Source organism: Clarias gariepinus, chromosome 16, assembly GCF_024256425.1.
Source record: "Clarias gariepinus isolate MV-2021 ecotype Netherlands chromosome 16, CGAR_prim_01v2, whole genome shotgun sequence".
Classification (NCBI taxonomy): domain Eukaryota; kingdom Metazoa; phylum Chordata; class Actinopteri; order Siluriformes; family Clariidae; genus Clarias; species Clarias gariepinus.
Genome location: NC_071115.1, coordinates 26,410,171 through 26,429,427, shown reverse-complemented (window position 1 = coordinate 26,429,427; position 19,257 = coordinate 26,410,171). Strand labels below are relative to the sequence as shown.

The window sequence follows — 19,257 nt, the reverse complement described above, 5'->3', positions numbered from 1 at the left end:
TAGGCTAAAGATATTAACGCTGATTAACGGTCTAAAATGTAAACATGGGAAAAGTTCTGTAAATAGTTATAGGACTATAAAAAACGAACTTAGTAATATGCTTTAGAAAATGTTAAACAAATATTTTTTATGTGAAAATGTCACACTCCGTTTAAAAAATCCATATCACTATAAAAAAAATATGAGCGAGTCTATTTTCTATTCATTGTTTTGTTTACAGATGTTGATTGTATAAACAAGAGAAATATATGCTCATATGTTTAAAATACGTCAGAAAATGACACGACGTGGTTATTTAACGCTGAGAAATGTTTTTGGTGTGCGTTTGTGAGGAAATTTTAGACTTTCTGAGTAACATTTCGGACAGCAAGGTCTTTTTGTACGATATTAGATAAAATTTGTGACTACGCTTTTTACTAATGGGGAAAGATAACGTCGGTAACTGTTGCTTTTGTTAAGACTTAAGACGTATATTTTATTGCCGTTAAAATAACAGCACACTTTTTTATGTATTTATGTTTATGCGCGTTGATGCTTAACTTTTAGCTCGTACTACATGTTTGTGAAACACAACGAAAAATAACACTTTGAGTTTCAAACTTGAAAACTGTTAAGTTCACGATTTTGCATTTTAAAGTCATTTTAGTCCTGAAAAAGTTAAGTGCTGAAAAACCCAGCATAGACCAGCAAATAAATCATGGTTAATACTAGTTAGTTCTTACCTGAAGCTGGGTCAGCTGGTGAACCAGCATAACTGATGGAACACCAGCGTAAACGCGCTACAATATGTTTTTTTTTTTTTTTTTTTTTTAAACAAAGCACATTATTGTCTTGGTTGGCTTTTATATAGTACTGTATGTCTTATGTAGACTTAAGCGTCAATAAGCGAGATAACAATCCATAATTTAGTTGGGTTTATGTGTGTTTCGTTTAAATAAATGTATCGAGATGTGCTAAAAGCAGGTGCACATGGTAACTGGGCTTTTGATTTCTGGGGAAAAGGCAAAGCTTTACCGTAACAAGCGATAAGTAATTCAGCGCTTAATTTCTGTGTTTATATTTAGGATAGAGATAATTAAAGATCTAAAATATAAACCTGAAAAAATTATCTATAAATGTTAAGAGACAATAAAAACGAATTTAACAATATATAGGCCATCTATAGATGGTTATCTTTAAAGTAAGTGAATTATTATTATTACGTCTTATAAACTGTGCATGACAAAGTTCCATTATTAAAAAGTTTGACGTGTTTTTTCCGCTTATTGCCATTTACCAAATGCTGACAAATTATTTAAGTGATTTTACTATTCTAATTTTCTTATTATTGTTGTTGTTGTTGTTGTTGTTGTGTATGCTGTGTATAGATGATACTACTACTACTACTACTACTACTACTAATACTACTACTAATACTACTACTACTAATAATAATAATATATTCATTGATGTATTTATTTAATGGTTGTTGTTGTGCGATCAGTTCTATCAGTAAATAATAGTAAATTGAGCGATCAGTGTAAAATAGAACAGTAAAATTGTTCGGTCTAACCATAAGTAATTTATTTCGCATGACTAAATTTAGTTTTTATAATACCAGGGTGTTACCATTGCGTAAAAAATATGGTTCATTAAATCGGAAAAAGGGCGAATTTAGTGATCTTATTTGTTTTCTCTATCTCTCAGAATGTTAAAACAAATCGTTATTTAATGCATATGTGCGTACGGAGTTTGTTTGAAGTGTAAGGCTGAGTTTATAATAACGCTTATGTGCCTTATGTGTAAATGCAATGCAGTATATATTGCCAAAAGTATACACTCACCCATCATTGAATTCGTGTGTTCCAATCACATGCATGGTTACGGGTGTAAAAAAATCAAGCACCTAGACATGTAAACCGCTTCAAACATTTGTTAAAGAATGTGTCGCCCCCAGAGCTCAGTGAATTCCAGCGTGGTAGCGTGATAGAATGCCACCGGTGCAATAAGTCCAGTCGTGAAAGTCCCTTGCTACTTAATATTCCACAGGCATCTATTAATGGTATTATAACAAAGTAAAAGCGATTGATAACAACAGCAACTCAGTCACGAAGTGGTAGGTCACGTAAAATCATAGAGTAGGGTCAGCGGATGCTGAAACGCATAGTGCACAGAGGTCGCCGACTTTCTACAGAGTCAAAAGCTACAGATTTTTGGACTTCAGATCACAGTGAGAGCTTAATGGAATGGGTTTCCATGGCCGAGCAGCTGCTTCCAAGCCTCACATCACCAAGTGCAACGCAAAGCATCGGATGCAGCCACTGGACCTTAGAGTAGTGGAGACGTGTTCTCCGGGGTGACGAATGCTTCAGCATACTAAGACATTTTGGATAATTTTATGCTCCCAACCTCCTGTTGCCCTTCCTGTTACAACATGCAGTGCACAAAGAAAGATCCATAAAGACATGGATAAGCGAGTTTAAGAATGCACAAATGCGCTTCTGGAAGAATGGTCAAATATTCCCATATACACATTGCTAAACCTTGTGGAAAGCCTTCCCATAAAATTTTAAGTTGTTATAGCTGCTATGGGTGGGTCAACATTATATTAAACCCTATGGATTAAGAATTAGACGTTCATATGCACGTGAAGGCAGGCGAGCAAATACTTTTGGCAATATAGTCTATGTGTGTGTGTGTGTGTGTGTGTGTGTGTACATGTATACATAGAACTTAATGAATAGTAGATTAGTAAAATTTTAATATCGTATGAATTAGTACAGGAAAAGCGCATATAAAATTATTAGATGTGAGAATAAATTAAAATATTAGAAAGTTGAAAATGATGGATTGTTGGTAGAGAAAACTGTTGATTGCAAATAATAATAATAATAATAATAATAATAATAATAATAATAATAATCGTGTCTGGCTTCTGTTTGTCTGGCTGTGTATATACAGCAAAGCAAGAAGCCCCGAGGTCCCTATTTCCCGTGTGGCAGTGCGGCTCGTCCCCTGATGGTTTCGTCACTCTGGGCTGCGTCACCCGCGACTTGGCAACCGGCGATGGACTGAGGTACGTTTGGAAGGATGCGAGCGGCCGCGCGCTGACTGACATTATACAATACCCAACGGTGAGCGCGAGCGGAAAGTACTCCTCGGTGAGTCAGGCGCGCGTCAGGGCTTCTGACTGGGACGCGAACAAGAAGTTCACCTGCGAAGTCTCTAATTCCGTCGGAACCAAAAAGGCGGACTTGGTTAAGCCAGGTAAACACTTCAAAACACCATTTTGTGGGTCATTTGGAAAGAAGCAATGAGTAGCCAATTTTTATATAATGTAATCTCCCTTGACCAACACACACACACACACACACACAGGGAAAATGTTTCCAAACTATTCCCTGTTCCTTGGTGAGGTAACGTCAAGGCGACAACATTAGGTACATTGAGGGAACATGAAAATAATTGAACCTTAAGGCTACATTGATGTAGGCTACATGTGAAGTTTTACTCTACATGTACCTTCCCTGGTCACATGTAACCTACATATTATGATGGTACCTTCCCAGTGACAAGGGAATGTACAGCATATAGATTGCAATAGATTACTAACTATGCTGGGTGTATTTGATGAAATTGGCAATGAATGTATTATATACTATGCATAGTAAACAAGCAATCAAATCGATATCGAAATATAATATGATTAACTTATGTGCTCTATCTGAAAGTGTTTATTCACCACAGTTCGAGCTAACACTAAAGTGAAGTTCCGGTAAAGCTTCATCAGTTAAATAGAAGAGCTAAAACCAACTATAATCACTGAATTGTGATAGATAGATGTGGTAACGCAACTAATCAGACTCTGTTCTAGAGAATAAAAAAAAATAAAAAATTCACATACAACACTGTTTTCACTGTTTACACTGGCTAAGTGTTCATATTCTGGTAGATTGTTATGGCTTTTTGGTTTCAGTGTGACATTATTCTTTGGGAAAACTATGCAAATGACATGAAATTAGACTGTTAACAGAATATATGTCTACATTTTTATGATAAACTGTGATAAATATTACATTTTATACTAATAGTTTATGAGCTTATAACAGTTGCATCAGTCATTACATTGAGTTCTGTTTTTGAAAACTCCCACAAGCAACAACTTAATGAAAAAAAAGTAAAAAAAAAAAAACAATTAAAAGGAATGAATTAAAGATTGCTGACAACAAAAACTAAAAATTTTTACACCTATATATACGTATGATATATATATATACACTACTGTTCAAAAGTTTAAGAACACTTTCTAACTCCATGACCGTTCCTGATTTTTATTTCTTTTTACATTGTAAAGGAATGCTGAAGGCATCCAAAAAATGCATTAATCCTCTTAAACAGTTAATGGTGAGATGTGTCTGCTACTTATGCTTTATAAAGACTTTATAACGCCTCTAATCTGAGGTGCTGTTAATTGGTCATTTTTCAGGCTGATAACTCTAAATGAACTTTTTGTCTGCGGCAGAGGTAGGTTTTGGTCTCGCCCTCCTGGGATGGCCTTCATGAGAGCCAGTTTCATTATGGTGCTTGACGGATTTTGCAAATGCACTTGACAATACTGTTTTTGCAAGAACTATTACAGAAAGGCTGACCTCTGTGTCTTAAAATAACAACTAACTGTTGTTTTTGTTGTTGTTACGTAATTACCTAATTCCATATGTGTTATTTTATAGTTTTGAAATCCCCAGTATTGTTGTAGAATGTAGAAAATAAATCACTAAACAAAAACAAAGAAATTTGCAAGTGTTCTAAAACTTTTGAACAGTGTATATCACTAGTAAGGCGTATTTTTTACTCTTCTTACCCAAATTATAACCTGATTTGTCCAGAGGTTTAAAAAAGCACCTGCCACAACGCACTTAAAAAATGGTGTACACTGATCTTTGGTTTTCTTGTGACACATGAGTTCCACTCATATTTCTTGTGATAACAGCATTATCGTAATGTTTACAGTTTAACAAAGTAACCTTAGAACCTTTAGAGTTCCTTAAAAAATTGTTGTGCCAGAATCATAAAAAATACAAAAATTAAAATTAAAACTTGAAGTAAGGTATACTGAGCATAAACTATATTTGCCATGTTTCTGAATTATTGTTTTCTCTTTGTTTATAGTTGTGATTGTGACTCCACCCAGCATCAGCATCAGCACCAGCATTAACACAGCAACCAAGAATATTGATTTGATTTGTTGGTTGGATGGTTTTAGTCCTAAAACGATTACTGTTGATTGGGGAGCGGGTAAAAAAGGGACTGAGAAAAAATTCAAAAATGAGGAAAAAAAAGACTTTTCCATGCTGAGCCAAATCAGCATAAATGCACAACAGTGGAATGAAGGCAAAGAGTTCACCTGCAGCGCCACACACAAGGGTAAAACCTACAGTCAAACATGGAGCATCTGTAAAGGTCAGTTCCACACAAATACAAGGCAAAATAAAAATCTTTCATGTTGTCTAAGTGAAAGTGAACAACTTCTTATATATTTCAGGCCATCCAAATTCTGAACCACGGATACACCTAGAGAAACCTCCTCTGAGGTCAATATTGACAGATAAACAAGTAACCGTTTCCTGTGTTGTTGAGACTGTGTTCCACCCTAAAGTGTCCTGGTTTGTAGATGTAAATAAAAAATCTGACAGAGACAGTAACAGTGAGAGACAGGATGAGTCCACTGTTAGCAACCTGACTATTTCTGTAGAAGACTGGACAAAATCAAGGACAATAACCTGCAAGGCTGAACATCCATGTTTAAAAACAACAATACAAGATGTTATCAATACGACAGGTAAGTTCTGTATAAAATGTAAAACTTAATTATCATCCTTTCTGTTCATTTGTATACTTTAAAACTTGAAATGTGATGGGAGTTGCAATGCTAGCACAAAAATATTAAATGTTTAAACAATAATTATAGGCACTTATTAAATTTACTTGTGCACACAGTTATAGTAATATAACACAGTTATATTGTATGTGTGCATGTAAAATGTGTTATGTTGAAAATTTAAGTTAATTTAAAAATATTTCACCTCAGTTGAACATTCTAACTTATGTGACTACGTTATGTACCTTAGAAACTGTGCAGAAAACTCCTACAGTGGTGATCAGACGGAGTCTTGCAGACGTAGGGAAGAGTGACAGTGCAGTGCTGGAGTGTTTTGCAAGCAGTCTGCCTTCTGGTGAACTCTCTGTCACCTTCCAGGCCAATGATGAGAAGTTTCCACAAATTCAGTTTGTGAATCTGCTAAAAGAACAGGACACAGTGACTGCACACTTCACTATACCCACAACACATCGCACCAAAAACTACCGTTTTACTTGTCAGATTCAGAAAAGCCATTCCATGAAGTGGAAGTCCAATTCTATAGTAAACCTTTTTGGTAAGCACAATTTCAATCTCAGTATCTTAATTGCTTGACTACTGGCATTATCTAGTTTTAAATTATACTGGAAAAGAGTGGGGGAGGAGGGGAGAACACTGGTATAACTACCAGCACACTCAGTGTGATATGTGAATTCTGGCTCTCAATTTTCCTCCATTATATCTTATCAATCTAGTTTATACAGTAAATGGTCTCAACATGAGATGTACAAAAAAAAGTTTGTTTTATACTTCTTGATTGTACAGATAATATTGTTGGTCTCTATATTTTCTTAGAAATTAAATCAGATACATGTCCGAATATATAAAAAAGTTATTAAGGCTTTAATTCATTTTGTTTAGGTTAATGAATGCATTCTTTTTCCCGCTGCGCATGAAAGTAAAACTTCCTGCATTACTTTTGTCACTGAGGTAGAAAGTGATATGTAAAATGTCTGCCTTTTGTAAATATAAAACAAAACAGGGTATTTAGTTTCCTATTGAGTTTCCATTAGTGGCCATTTGAATTTTTATGCATTTATTTCTTTGCTATAATATTTAGGTGACTTTTCTAGATGGTTTAAATCTTTGTGGATAAAATTTTTTTATTTTAGACGTAATAAATGTCCTTCTCTCCAGATGACCCTTCAGTGGAACTGTCAGCTGTATCCAGTGCGGATAAATCTGCATCAGGAAAACAAAAACTTCTTTGCTATGGAACTGGGCTTAACCCAGAGATCAAGTGGCTCCCTGAATCTGTGGGGAATTCTGATAATAAAGTAACAATGAATGCAGATGGACGTGTGAAGGTGTCCAGTGAGCTATCAGTCACAGAACAAGAGTGGAAACGTGGAACTAATTTCACCTGCCAAGTCAGAGATCAGAGTCTTACTAAAAATATCCCGAAGACCATCAATATTTGTGAAGGTATTGTAATATTAAGAGAAGTTTATGATCTTTATACAAAATGTAAATATTATACACCGTGAAAGGTCAGTCCTGCATAAAAACATCCAAAATAAGAATCTTCCATGATATCTAAGTTTAGGTAAACAACCTCTTATATCTTCCAGGCTATCCAAGTTCTGCACTACGGATACAGCTGGAGAAACCTCCTCTCAAGTCAATATTGACAGATAAACAAATAACTTTGTCCTGTGTTATTGAGACTGTGTTCCACCCGACGGTTTCCTGGCTTGTAGATGGAAATAAAAAATCAGACAGTGACAGTAACAGTAAGAGACAGGATGAGTCCACTGTTAGCAACCTGACTATTTCTGTAGAAGACTGGACAAAATCAGGGACAATAACCTGCAGGGCTGAACATCCATGTTTTCAAACAATACAAGATTTTATCAAAACGACAGGTAAGTTCTATATATGATGTAAAACTCAGTTATCATCTTTTCTGTTCATTACATTATTTAAAACTTGAAATGTGATGGGAGTTGCAATGCTGGCACAAAAATATTACTTGTTTAAACAATAATATTATAGGCACTTATTAAATTTACTTGTGCACACAGTTATAGTAATATAACACAGTTATATTGTATGTGTGCATGTAAAATGTTTCATGTTGAAAACGTAAGTTAATTTAAAAATATTTCACCTCAGTTGAACATTCTAACTTATGTGACTACGTTATGTACCTTAGAAACTGTGCAGAAAACTCCTACAGTGGTGATCAGACGGAGTCTTGCAGACGTAGGGAAGAGTGACAGTGCAGTGCTGGAGTGTTTTGCAAGCAGTCTGCCTTCTGGTGAACTCTCTGTCACCTTCCAGGCCAATGATGAGAAGTTTCCACAAATTCAGTTTGTGAATCTGCTAAAAGAACAGGACACAGTGACTGCACACTTCACTATACCCAAAACACATCGCACCAAAAACTACCGTTTTACTTGTCAGATTCAGAAAAGCCATTCCATGAAGTGGAAGTCCAATTCTATAGTAAACCTTTTTGGTAAGCACAATTTCAATCTCAGTATCTTAATTGCTTGACTACTGGCATTATCTAGTTTTAAATTATACTGGAAAAGAGTGGGGGAGGAGGGGAGAACACTGGTATAACTACCAGCACACTCAGTGTGATATGTGAATTCTGGCTCTCAATTTTCCTTCATTATATCTTATCAATCTAGTTTATACAGTAAATGGTCTCAACATGAGATGTACAAAAAAAAGTTTGTTTTATACTTCTTGATTGTACAGATAATATTGTTGGTCTCTATATTTTCTTAGAAATTAAATCAGATACATGTCCGAATATATAAAAAAGTTATTAAGGCTTTAATTCATTTTGTTTAGGTTAATGAATGCATTCTTTTTCCCGCTGCGCATGAAAGTAAAACTTCCTGCATTACTTTTGTCACTGAGGTAGAAAGTGATATGTAAAATGTCTGCCTTTTGTAAATATAAAACAAAACAGGGTATTTAGTTTCCTATTGAGTTTCCATTAGTGGCCATTTGAATTTTTATGCATTTATTTCTTTGCTATAATATTTAGGTGACTTTTCTAGATGGTTTAAATCTTTGTGGATAAAATTTTTTTATTTTAGACGTAATAAATGTCCTTCTCTCCAGATGACCCTTCAGTGGAACTGTCAGCTGTATCCAGTGCGGATAAATCTGCATCAGGAAAACAAAAACTTCTTTGCTATGGAACTGGGCTTAACCCAGAGATCAAGTGGCTCCCTGAATCTGTGGGGAATTCTGATAATAAAGTAACAATGAATGCAGATGGACGTGTGAAGGTGTCCAGTGAGCTATCAGTCACAGAACAAGAGTGGAAACGTGGAACTAATTTCACCTGCCAAGTCAGAGATCAGAGTCTTACTAAAAATATCCCGAAGACCATCAATATTTGTGAAGGTATTGTAATATTAAGAGAAGTTTATGATCTTTATACAAAATGTAAATATTATACACCGTGAAAGGTCAGTCCTGCATAAAAACATCCAAAATAAGAATCTTCCATGATATCTAAGTTTAGGTAAACAACCTCTTATATCTTCCAGGCTATCCAAATTCTGCACTACGGATACAGCTGGAGAAACCTCCTCTCAAGTCAATATTGACAGATAAACAAATAACTTTGTCCTGTGTTATTGAGACTGTGTTCCACCCGACGGTTTCCTGGCTTGTAGATGGAAATAAAAAATCAGACAGTGACAGTAACAGTAAGAGACAGGATGAGTCCACTGTTAGCAACCTGACTATTTCTGTAGAAGACTGGACAAAATCAGGGACAATAACCTGCAGGGCTGAACATCCATGTTTTCAAACAATACAAGATTTTATCAAAACGACAGGTAAGTTCTATATATGATGTAAAACTCAGTTATCATCTTTTCTGTTCATTACATTATTTAAAACTTGAAATGTGATGGGAGATGCAATGCTGGCACAAAAATATTACTTGTTTAAACAATAATATTATAGGCACTTATTAAATTTACTTGTGCACACAGTTATAGTAATATAACACAGTTATATTGTATGTGTGCATGTAAAATGTTTCATGTTGAAAACGTAAGTTAATTTAAAAATATTTCACCTCAGTTGAACATTCTAACTTATGTGACTACGTTATGTACCTTAGAAACTGTGCAGAAAACTCCTACAGTGGTGATCAGACGGAGTCTTGCAGACGTAGGGAAGAGTGACAGTGCAGTGCTGGAGTGTTTTGCAAGCAGTCTGCCTTCTGGTGAACTCTCTGTCACCTTCCAGGCCAATGATAAGAAGTTTCCACAAATTCAGTTTGTGAATCTGCTAAAAGAACAGGACACAGTGACTGCACACTTCACTATACCCAAAACACATCGCACCAATAACACCCGTTTTACTTGTCAGATTCAGAAAAGCCATTCCATGAAGTGGAAGTCCAATTCTATAGTAAACCTTTTTGGTAAGCACAATTTCAATCTCAATATCTTAATTGCTTGACTACTGGCATTATCTAGTTTAAAATTATACTGGAAAAGAGTGGGGGAGGAGGGGAGAACACTGGTATAACTACCAGCACACTCAGTGTAATGTGTGAATTCTGGCTCTCAATTTTCCTCCATTATATCTCATCAATCTATTTTATACAGTAAATGGTCTCAACATGAGATGTAAAAAGAAAAGTTTGTTTTCTATTTCTTGATTGTACAGATAATATTGTTGGTCTCTATATTTTCTTAGAAATTAAATCAGATACATGTCCGAATATATAATTAATTTATTAAGGCTTTAATTCATTTTGTTTAGGTTAATGAATGCATTCTTTATCCCACAAGCTTCATATCCTTTCATGCTGCGCATAAAAGTAAAACTTTCTGCATTACTTTTATCACTGTGATAAAAAGTGTGATGTAAAATGTCTGCCTTTTGTAAATATGAAACAGAACAGGGTATTTAGTTTCCCATTGAATTTCCATTAGTGGCCATTTGAATTTTTATGTATTTATTTCTTTGCTATAATATTTAGGTGACTTTTCTAGATGGTTTAAATCTTTGTGGATAAAAAAAATGGATTTTAGACGTAATAAATGTCCTTCTCTCCAGATGACCCTTCAGTGGAACTGTCAGCTGTATCCAGTGCGGATAAATCTGCATCAGGAAAACAAAAACTTCTTTGCTATGGAACTGGGCTTAACCCAGAGATCAAGTGGCTCCCTGAATCTGTGGGGAATCCTGATAATGAAGTAACAATGAATGCAGATGGACGTGTGAAGGTGTCCAGTGAGCTATCAGTTACAGAACAAGAGTGGAAACGTGGAACTAATTTCACCTGCCAAGTCAATGACCAAAGTCGTCAGAAAACTGTCCAGAAGTTAACCAGTTTTTGTGCAGGTATTGTAATTATCAGAATAAGTTCATGAGCTTTAAACAAAATCCAAAGGAGTGTCTAATGCTAATGTCATTTCTTTATCTCCAGTCACTTCAGATCACGCTCGGAGTGCACAGGTTTACCTGATAGGTCCCTCCATGAGTGATATGCCAGAGGAGGATCCTGTTTCTGTCATCTGTCTGCTGTTGGGCCACGGGCTTCAGGACTTCTCAGTTAGCTGCAAAGTAGGAACAGCGAACGTGTCTGCAAATGTGAATAAAACCGAAAACCACTTAAATGGAACAGAGAGTGTTCAAAGGGTTATAAGTGTTCCAGCTAAAATGTGGAAAAATTATGAAAATGTTTCCTGTGAGGTGAAACACCCCTGTTCCAATGCACAGACATACATCACCTCTAAAACCAAAGGCAAGTAGCTTTAACCATTTAAAATGACTGACGAAAAGTTGATTATTCCTAAAAGGGCTATCCATTTTAATGAGCTTATGTATGATTTGTGCTCTTTCTCTGTCAATGCTAATCAAAGCCTTTTCCTTTTTTAATCTGATGCTTATGACGTCTCGCATGTGTGTTGCCACAGTATGTTATCAAAATGCACAAGTTTATTGTGACAATCAGTTATAAGTGATAAGATTTTAAAGATTAATAAATTATAATTGAATGGGTTCTCAAGTATAAAGTTTTCTCCTTGTCCCTGCTAAAATACTATACATGGCATTTGTTTACCCATAATTATTTTAGTATGGACTAAAACATGATGAGTGCTGTTGTAGAAAAATGATCAGTTATCAAATCACACTTATGCTACAGCAGTTTGCTTATTTACAATATTTAGTTCCTTTCCAAGCTATTTGTTAACTTTAATTGGGAATTTACCATTATTATAAATATGAAAAAAGGACTTTTGTGGCTTTCATATACTGTGGCAAAACAATCTATTCCTGCTGTGTACCTGCTGTGTCCATTTCTGCTGCATACAGATGTGTGTGTTTGTTTTGCAGACCTTGCTGCAACTCTGCTTCTAACAACTCCAACTCAAAAAGAATTAGACAGTGGAACCGCTACATTCATCTGCTTAGCTTCAAAATTTTTTCCTAAATCACACACATTTAAGTGGACCCATGACGTGATAAACCTCAATAATAAGGTCAAACGCACTATATTAAGCAAAGAGAAAGATACTTACACTGCCATGAGCATTTTGGAACTCAATGCCAATGAATGGATCGAATCATCTTCTCCACTTAAGTGCGAGTTCCAGCACAAGGCACAGAATCTGTCCGAAGGGGCAAGTCATGGTACGTATTAAGTTACTCCTTTTTTCTTTTTTTTTTTAGTTTTTATGACTATGATTACTTTAATTTTTACAAATTGCCTTTTTATAGCATTTGAATTCAGTGTTATTCTTATACCATAATATGAGGATTTTTTTTTTTAGATTGAAACACCACAAAGTTTTGTTAAATGCTATAAATTGACATTTTATGTGATCATTTGTCCTTTACTTTGAATGACATGGCAGTGCAGTAAAATTCAGATTTGATGGTACTTTTCAGATTGTACATTCACTGTTTGTCCTTTTTTGTTTGTTTGATTAAAAAATTAATTTGCTTCTTTTAAAAAATATATTTCTACATCTTCTTTACAGTGTTGGTGGATCAGCAGCAGCCAAAGGTGACAATAATCCCACCTTTAAACAGAGACATTCTCATCAACAGATCTGGCGACCTTGTGTGCAAGGCTGAAGGACCAGAAGGTTTCACTGGCATTAGGTGGTTTGTTAACGATGTTGAGACCACTTCACTACCTAAAGAAGACGTGTCTGGGAAGACAGCAGTCACACTCACCACATCGATCTCTTACGCAGAGTGGAATAGTGGCACCAAATTTACCTGTGAGGTTCTTCATTCAGCATTTGCTCAGGGGTTTATTAAAGAAGACTACCAAAGAGAAAATGGTAGGAAATGTGTTTACTATTTCTACATTCTTGCTTTTACTTTGTATGAGAAAGCTGTGAGGTTTATTAAGAAGCATAAAAAGCTTTCTTATATCTAATAGTTTTAAATATATTTATATGTAAAAGCTTTTTTCTTTGTTGTTTATTTGTGACCAGTGCTCCCAAACAAAAAGAAACAATGCAGCATAAGAAATATTATTATGTTTTTGTTGTTAACTGTGATTTCATGTTTGTAGGCAACAGGAAATGCCCTGAGGTTTACTTGCTCGCTCCATCAGAGAGCTCAGGGGGGAAAACGGTGACCCTGACTTGCTATGTTAAAGAGTTCTACCCTCAGGAGGTGGCTGTGTCTTGGCTTGTTGATGATAAACAAGTGGACAATGTGGTGAGCTTTAAGCAGAACACCACTAAGGTTATTGAGAGGGACAACTACTTTTCAGCATACAGCCAGCTGATTGTCAATACTGCTGATTGGACCAATGGCAGTGTGTTCACCTGCAATGTTTATCATGAGTCCATCGCGGACCCTGTGCGCCACATATCCAGATCCATCGCTTACAATTCAAATCCACCCACCTTAGTGAATCTCAGTCTAAATGTTCCCCAAAGCTGCGCACCTTCTGTCTTGTATTAAAAAGTGTAATCTGCTTTTAATGCTTGTTTTCTTTAGATTTTTGTCTTCTACGTCTTATTCTTTTCAAATAACATAATGTCATTGTCCTTCCAGTCTGTCTGATGCTTGTGTGTTTTTGGTTTTTGGAATATGCCCAATGCAATATCACACTGAAACAATGACAATAAAAAAATCTTTCAGCATGTATCCTGTGCAGTGCAGAAATATTCTAATATTGCATTACACCAATTTCCTGATCTAAACATCTTTTAAAAATAATGGTCTTCACATTGACTGGCTTTGAATTAAGACATTTTACGTAAAGCTGTTTTAAGACCCTCCTTCATCATCAGCATTTATGGGAAAGAGTTGACTGCTTTTTTTCCCAAAATGCAATTGCAATATACAATACAAAAAAGACAAATATGTACTATTGGCTTTAAATACCTATCAAAAACAATTTAATCAAATAAAAAAAAGGCAAACAACTTAATAAAACATTAAGTCTGTTAATTATGATAATAACAGATGCTCCAAAACTTTTCCCCCACAATTTCACATTGTGTTTTTGTGTGTTTGCTTTTATGTAATATTTTTGTCAAGCTTTATTTGTTGCTCATTCTTAGTTACCCTTCAATACAGTATATCCTTAATAAGTCCATAAATAAAAATGTTCTAATGGCTTAGTTTTACAGTATACTGTTTTATCTCCAGCAAGCCAAGACATTCAGTGCCTCTTGTAATGTAAAGACTTTTGTTCTTCCTTTTTCATTTGACAGGTTGGGTCACGGATATCATGTGTACCTAAGAAAAACTAAACAAACTTTCATTATAAAAAATAATTGAGATATTTAGATGCACACATTGGCCATTTCATGAATACCACAAAACATTAATATCATTGATTATGCCTTGTGTGCCAGTAAACTGTTGAGAAGATCATAGGCAACTAAGGCTCACTCATGCCTGTGGGGAGCAACAGCCAGCCTGTATGGTCCAATGATTTAGAAATGCTAATGCAGCACAAATAGGTGAAAAAAGGCAATACTGGACACAATAGAAACGTCCCGGAATACTTAGTGCAGTCTGACCCAGCCACAGAATTCTCCAGATCCCAATCAGATTGAGTACCCATGGGATGTGCTGGACAAACAAGTCTGACCCGTTGAGGCTCCACAGCACCCAAAGGATCTGTTGTCAAGGTCCTGGTGCCAGAGTTGCCCAGGTTGTAAAAGGCAAACGTAAACAATACTGGCCATAATTTCTTGTGTTGCACTGTTATGGCTGATTTGTGTACTATAATATTGTACACATCAATCTGAATTTATAAAAAAAAAAAAGACAAAAACCTTTAACTGATTTTAACTGATTTTAGCATTACACCCATTGATAAGGCCCTGCTTAAGCACTAGTTTTCTACCTAATCATGGGTCAAATTACTAAGGCTGCAAATGCAAAGATTTGAAAGCTCATCCCAGCGCACCAAAAATACACTGATATGTTAGGAATAAACATGTCAGAAAGTGCCATTATAAATAAATAATTGAAAGAAATGATGGCTGGGTGCAGACTCATGCACTCTGAAGCACACACAATAATGTGACTTGTCACAAAGTGCACAGCCATCCATTCCAGCTTGAGTAATTACTGTCAGACACACTAATGACTTCTTTAATAAATATAAGCTAAATGTCTTTTTAGAGAGAAAAAAACTTAAAAACTCTCTACTGGATCAAGACATCACTCCAAACTGTATGAAAGCTGGTCAGAGAGGCTACCAAAGGGACATACAGTACAGCAACCCTACAGCAGTTGCAGCACTTTAATCCAAAAAGCGTGGTCATTGTGTGCATGTGACACCAAAATCATAAAATCTCCACAAATGTGGCTTATATGGGATGCTTGCAAGAAAAAAAAAATTTAAAATTTGGAGCTTTGCAAAAATGGTCAGTTGAGACAAAAATTTAATTATTTGAAACCTAACAATACTGTATGTCTGGTTGAAATCCAATACAGCTCACCATCCAAATAACACCATTTCAACAGTAAAGTATAGAGGTGGTAATATCCTGTTATGGAGTGTTTCTCTGCAGCAGAGACTGGAGCATTTGTCAGGATAGAAAGAAAATGGATGGGGAAAATACTGTCACAAACATAACAATAAGCCAAAGCGCACAGCAGAACTGACCGCACAATGGTTAAAAGAGGAAAAAGGTGAATATCCTTGCATGGCTTAGTCAGAGGAATTTTTAAAACCTATTTAAAATTTGTGGAATGACTCGAAAAACTGCAGTCCACAAATGGTCATCGTCAAATTTAATCCAACTTGGGCAGTTCTACAAAGAAGGGCAAATATTGCAAATTATTTTAAGGACAGGTGATTAATTTTTTTATATGTGTGTGTTTGTGTGTGTATGTGTGTGTTTGTATGTGTTGATGGATGCCAACGGATTCAGATGGCCTGGTGCTGTTGGACCTTTTCTACGATGGGACAGAAATGGATTATGAAAACAGAGCAAACACTGCATTAACATTTGTATTTCTCTTCCTCATCACCCTCTTCTACAGCATCGGGGTAACTGTAATCAAGGTGAGAACTGTTCCAGTAAACATAAACAGGGTGAACTAAGGCATACTGGGGGAAAAAACTATACAGTATTATGCAAATACTCTGCCTGGTCAAAAAATCTCGACACTCTTAGACGTCCTTAGATTGCCTGTAGCATTTATTCACTTTGTTATTATTTTGGCAACCTTATGCAATGTCACAACGTTAATTTCCTTGTAAAGTATAATACTTTGGCCGAGACCATGTATTGACATAAAGCGAGCTCAGGAAAGTCATCACCAGCACATTCCAATGATTTTCACAGGGGTTATGGTCAGAACTCTGCGGTGGCCAATTCATGTTTCAAAATAAATCCTCATGTTCCTAGAACCACCCTTTTGGAATTTGAGCCTGATAAATCATTGCATGAATGTCCTAGAATATGCCATAAGGGAAAAAATAAATTATGTTATAACCTGTTTAGTACCACACTGTGTGTAGAAATGCTTTAAATTTAACAGGGGGACAGGCAATGTACTTGAACTTGGTGTATATTGTTGATATACAATAATTTTACAGGCAGATATAAATATAGTTTTTTTAAATTCCATTTTTCACTCTTGCTGCAAGTAATAATTACTAAAATGTTATTTGTTCATAAAGTTCATTTGGTCAAAACAATTATAGAAGAGGATTTCTAAAACAGCAGCTCTGACAATAACATTAACTTTACTTCAATTAGAGAGGTTTGTAGTGTTGCATGTGTTGCATAAAAATGTCATTATTTTTTAATTAAAATCAGAGAAAAAAGGGGTGATGGAAGAAATACTATTTATTTCTGTTTTCCTCATAATTACATAGTTTCATTGATGTTCTACAACACTGAATGTACTGTTTCTATTTTTTAATAGGACAACTTAAAATTGTTTACAAATAACCAAATAACACACTTAAACAGCATAAACAATAATACAATAATAATAAAAATAAAAATAATAATAATTGTAGTAGTTTTAATAGTTACAAACCTAAGCTTTTCCTAACACTGTAACTGTTAGAGTTAATTATAGAATTATAAGAATTATACGAATTTCTTTATATTTATTGTAGGCCTCTACAAAGAACACAATTCAATAACAAATTGGCTTTCTAATCAAATGTAATTGTCAATTTGACTTACAGTGCTTTTCAGATAATTTTGTTTGACTTAATAATGTTTTAAATAATTATGCTACAAATAAAATAACAGTTTTGATATGTCATGGAGGGTGAAAGTAAATGTTAAATGCAAATAAGAATCAAGGAAAATATGTTTTAAGCTTTACAGTAAGTCATGTGTGTCCTGTGTGGGATTTTGTTTTATTATTGGCAGTAAAACTTAAAATATAATGTTGTACCCACAATAAATGACAGTTTCATGGTCTAATCTTCTTTATTTTCTTTCTTTCAGGTTAAATGACTACAGAAACTATCAGAAATGAGTTTGGTCTTCTCGCTTTTTTTTTTCAACATACTGTTCTGAGTTAAACTTTACTGCCTACTTTCCACATATATCTGTAAACACTTTTTGTCATCTAAAAGTTTAATGCTTTCTCATGCTTTTACTTAAATCTCAAATAAATGTCTTACAAAAATATGCAATTATTGTTTTCTACATCTTTATTTTAATTACAGTATACTTAATGTATGCAAAAAACTGGGTGTACATGGTCTCTCAATGCATGCAAATTTAACACTTCTTCCTGTGCAGGTGCGTTTCACTTTATCTCAGTAATACAGATGATTTTCACTTCTTCTTTTGCCATTTATCTTTGGACCACCTCTTGCCTAACGCTCTCAACTGCTGTTTGTTGTGCTCACTGTAGCTTATCCTGCACTGCTACCTCTTGCCACACCGCAAAAAAAACAGAGAAAACTGTAAATAAAACACAAACACAAGATTGGTCTGCTATATTTATTCATTTTAAAAATAATTTTTTATTATAATTTTTCATGCAGTAAAACTAAGAGGAGAAAAACAGCGATAAACTGATAAATACCATGCTTTATATATAAATTAAATAAATTATTTATATTATATTTGCCTATAAAATATATTTGCCATGTTCTTAAATTGCTATATTATCATTGTTTATAGCTATGATTGTGACTCCACCCAGCATCAGCATCAGCACCAGCATTAACACAACAACGAATGATATTATTCTGATTTGTTGGTTGGATAACTTTCATACTAAAGTGATTAATATTAATTGGGAAGCGGGTAAGAAAGGAACTTCAAAAAAATTTAACAATGAGGGGAACAATGAGTTTTCCATGCTAAGCCAAATCAGCATTAATGCACAACAGTGGAATGAAGGCAAAGAGTTCACCTGCAGCGCCACACACAAGGATAAAACCTACAATCAAACATGGAGCATCTGTAAAGGTCAGTTCCACACAAATACAAGGCAAAATAAAAATCTTTCATGTTGTCTAAGTGAAAGTGAACAACTTCTTATATATTTCAGGCCATCCAAATTCTGAACCACGGATACACCTAGAGAAACCTCCTCTCAGGTCAATATTGACAGATAAACAAGTAACAGTTTCCTGTGTTGTTGAGACTGTGTTCCACCCTAAAGTGTCCTGGCTTGTAGATGGAAATAAAAAATCAGACAGAGACAGTAACAGTAAGAGACAGGATGAGTCCACTGTTAGCAACCTGACTATTTCTGTAGAAGACTGGACAAAATCAGGGACAATAACCTGCAGGGCTGAACATCCATGTTTTCAAACAATACAAGATTTTATCAAAACGACAGGTAAGTTCTATATATGATGTAAAACTCAGTTATCATCTTTTCTGTTCATTACATTATTTAAAACTTGAAATGTGATGGGAGTTGCAATGCTGGCACAAAAATATTACTTG

At 35.0% G+C, this 19,257-nt stretch overlaps 1 protein-coding gene and 1 gene segment (V, D, J or C); both read left to right on the top strand.

Annotated features, from left to right (window-relative positions):
- Positions 1-19,257, top strand: part of LOC128544253 (hemicentin-1-like) — a gene marked incomplete at its 5' end in the record, with an annotated part of 29,634 nt that overhangs the window by 2,086 nt on the left and 8,291 nt on the right. Inside the window, 14 exons of the mRNA XM_053514306.1 lie at positions 2,941-3,246; positions 5,149-5,439; positions 5,522-5,818; positions 6,108-6,413; positions 7,034-7,379; positions 7,478-7,761; positions 8,052-8,357; positions 8,978-9,265; positions 9,412-9,705; positions 9,996-10,301; positions 10,943-11,230; positions 11,316-11,633; positions 18,481-18,771; positions 18,854-19,147. Of these exons, the coding sequence (XP_053370281.1) occupies positions 2,941-3,246; positions 5,149-5,439; positions 5,522-5,818; positions 6,108-6,413; positions 7,034-7,379; positions 7,478-7,761; positions 8,052-8,357; positions 8,978-9,265; positions 9,412-9,705; positions 9,996-10,301; positions 10,943-11,230; positions 11,316-11,633; positions 18,481-18,771; positions 18,854-19,147 (4,215 nt within the window). The remainder of the gene's footprint in view (positions 1-2,940; positions 3,247-5,148; positions 5,440-5,521; positions 5,819-6,107; positions 6,414-7,033; positions 7,380-7,477; positions 7,762-8,051; positions 8,358-8,977; positions 9,266-9,411; positions 9,706-9,995; positions 10,302-10,942; positions 11,231-11,315; positions 11,634-18,480; positions 18,772-18,853; positions 19,148-19,257) is intronic.
- Positions 11,640-14,000, top strand: LOC128544687 (Ig mu chain C region membrane-bound form-like). The segment is given in 3 exon segments: positions 11,640-12,523; positions 12,874-13,182; positions 13,419-14,000. Coding segments are annotated over 3 exon segments (1,116 nt in total).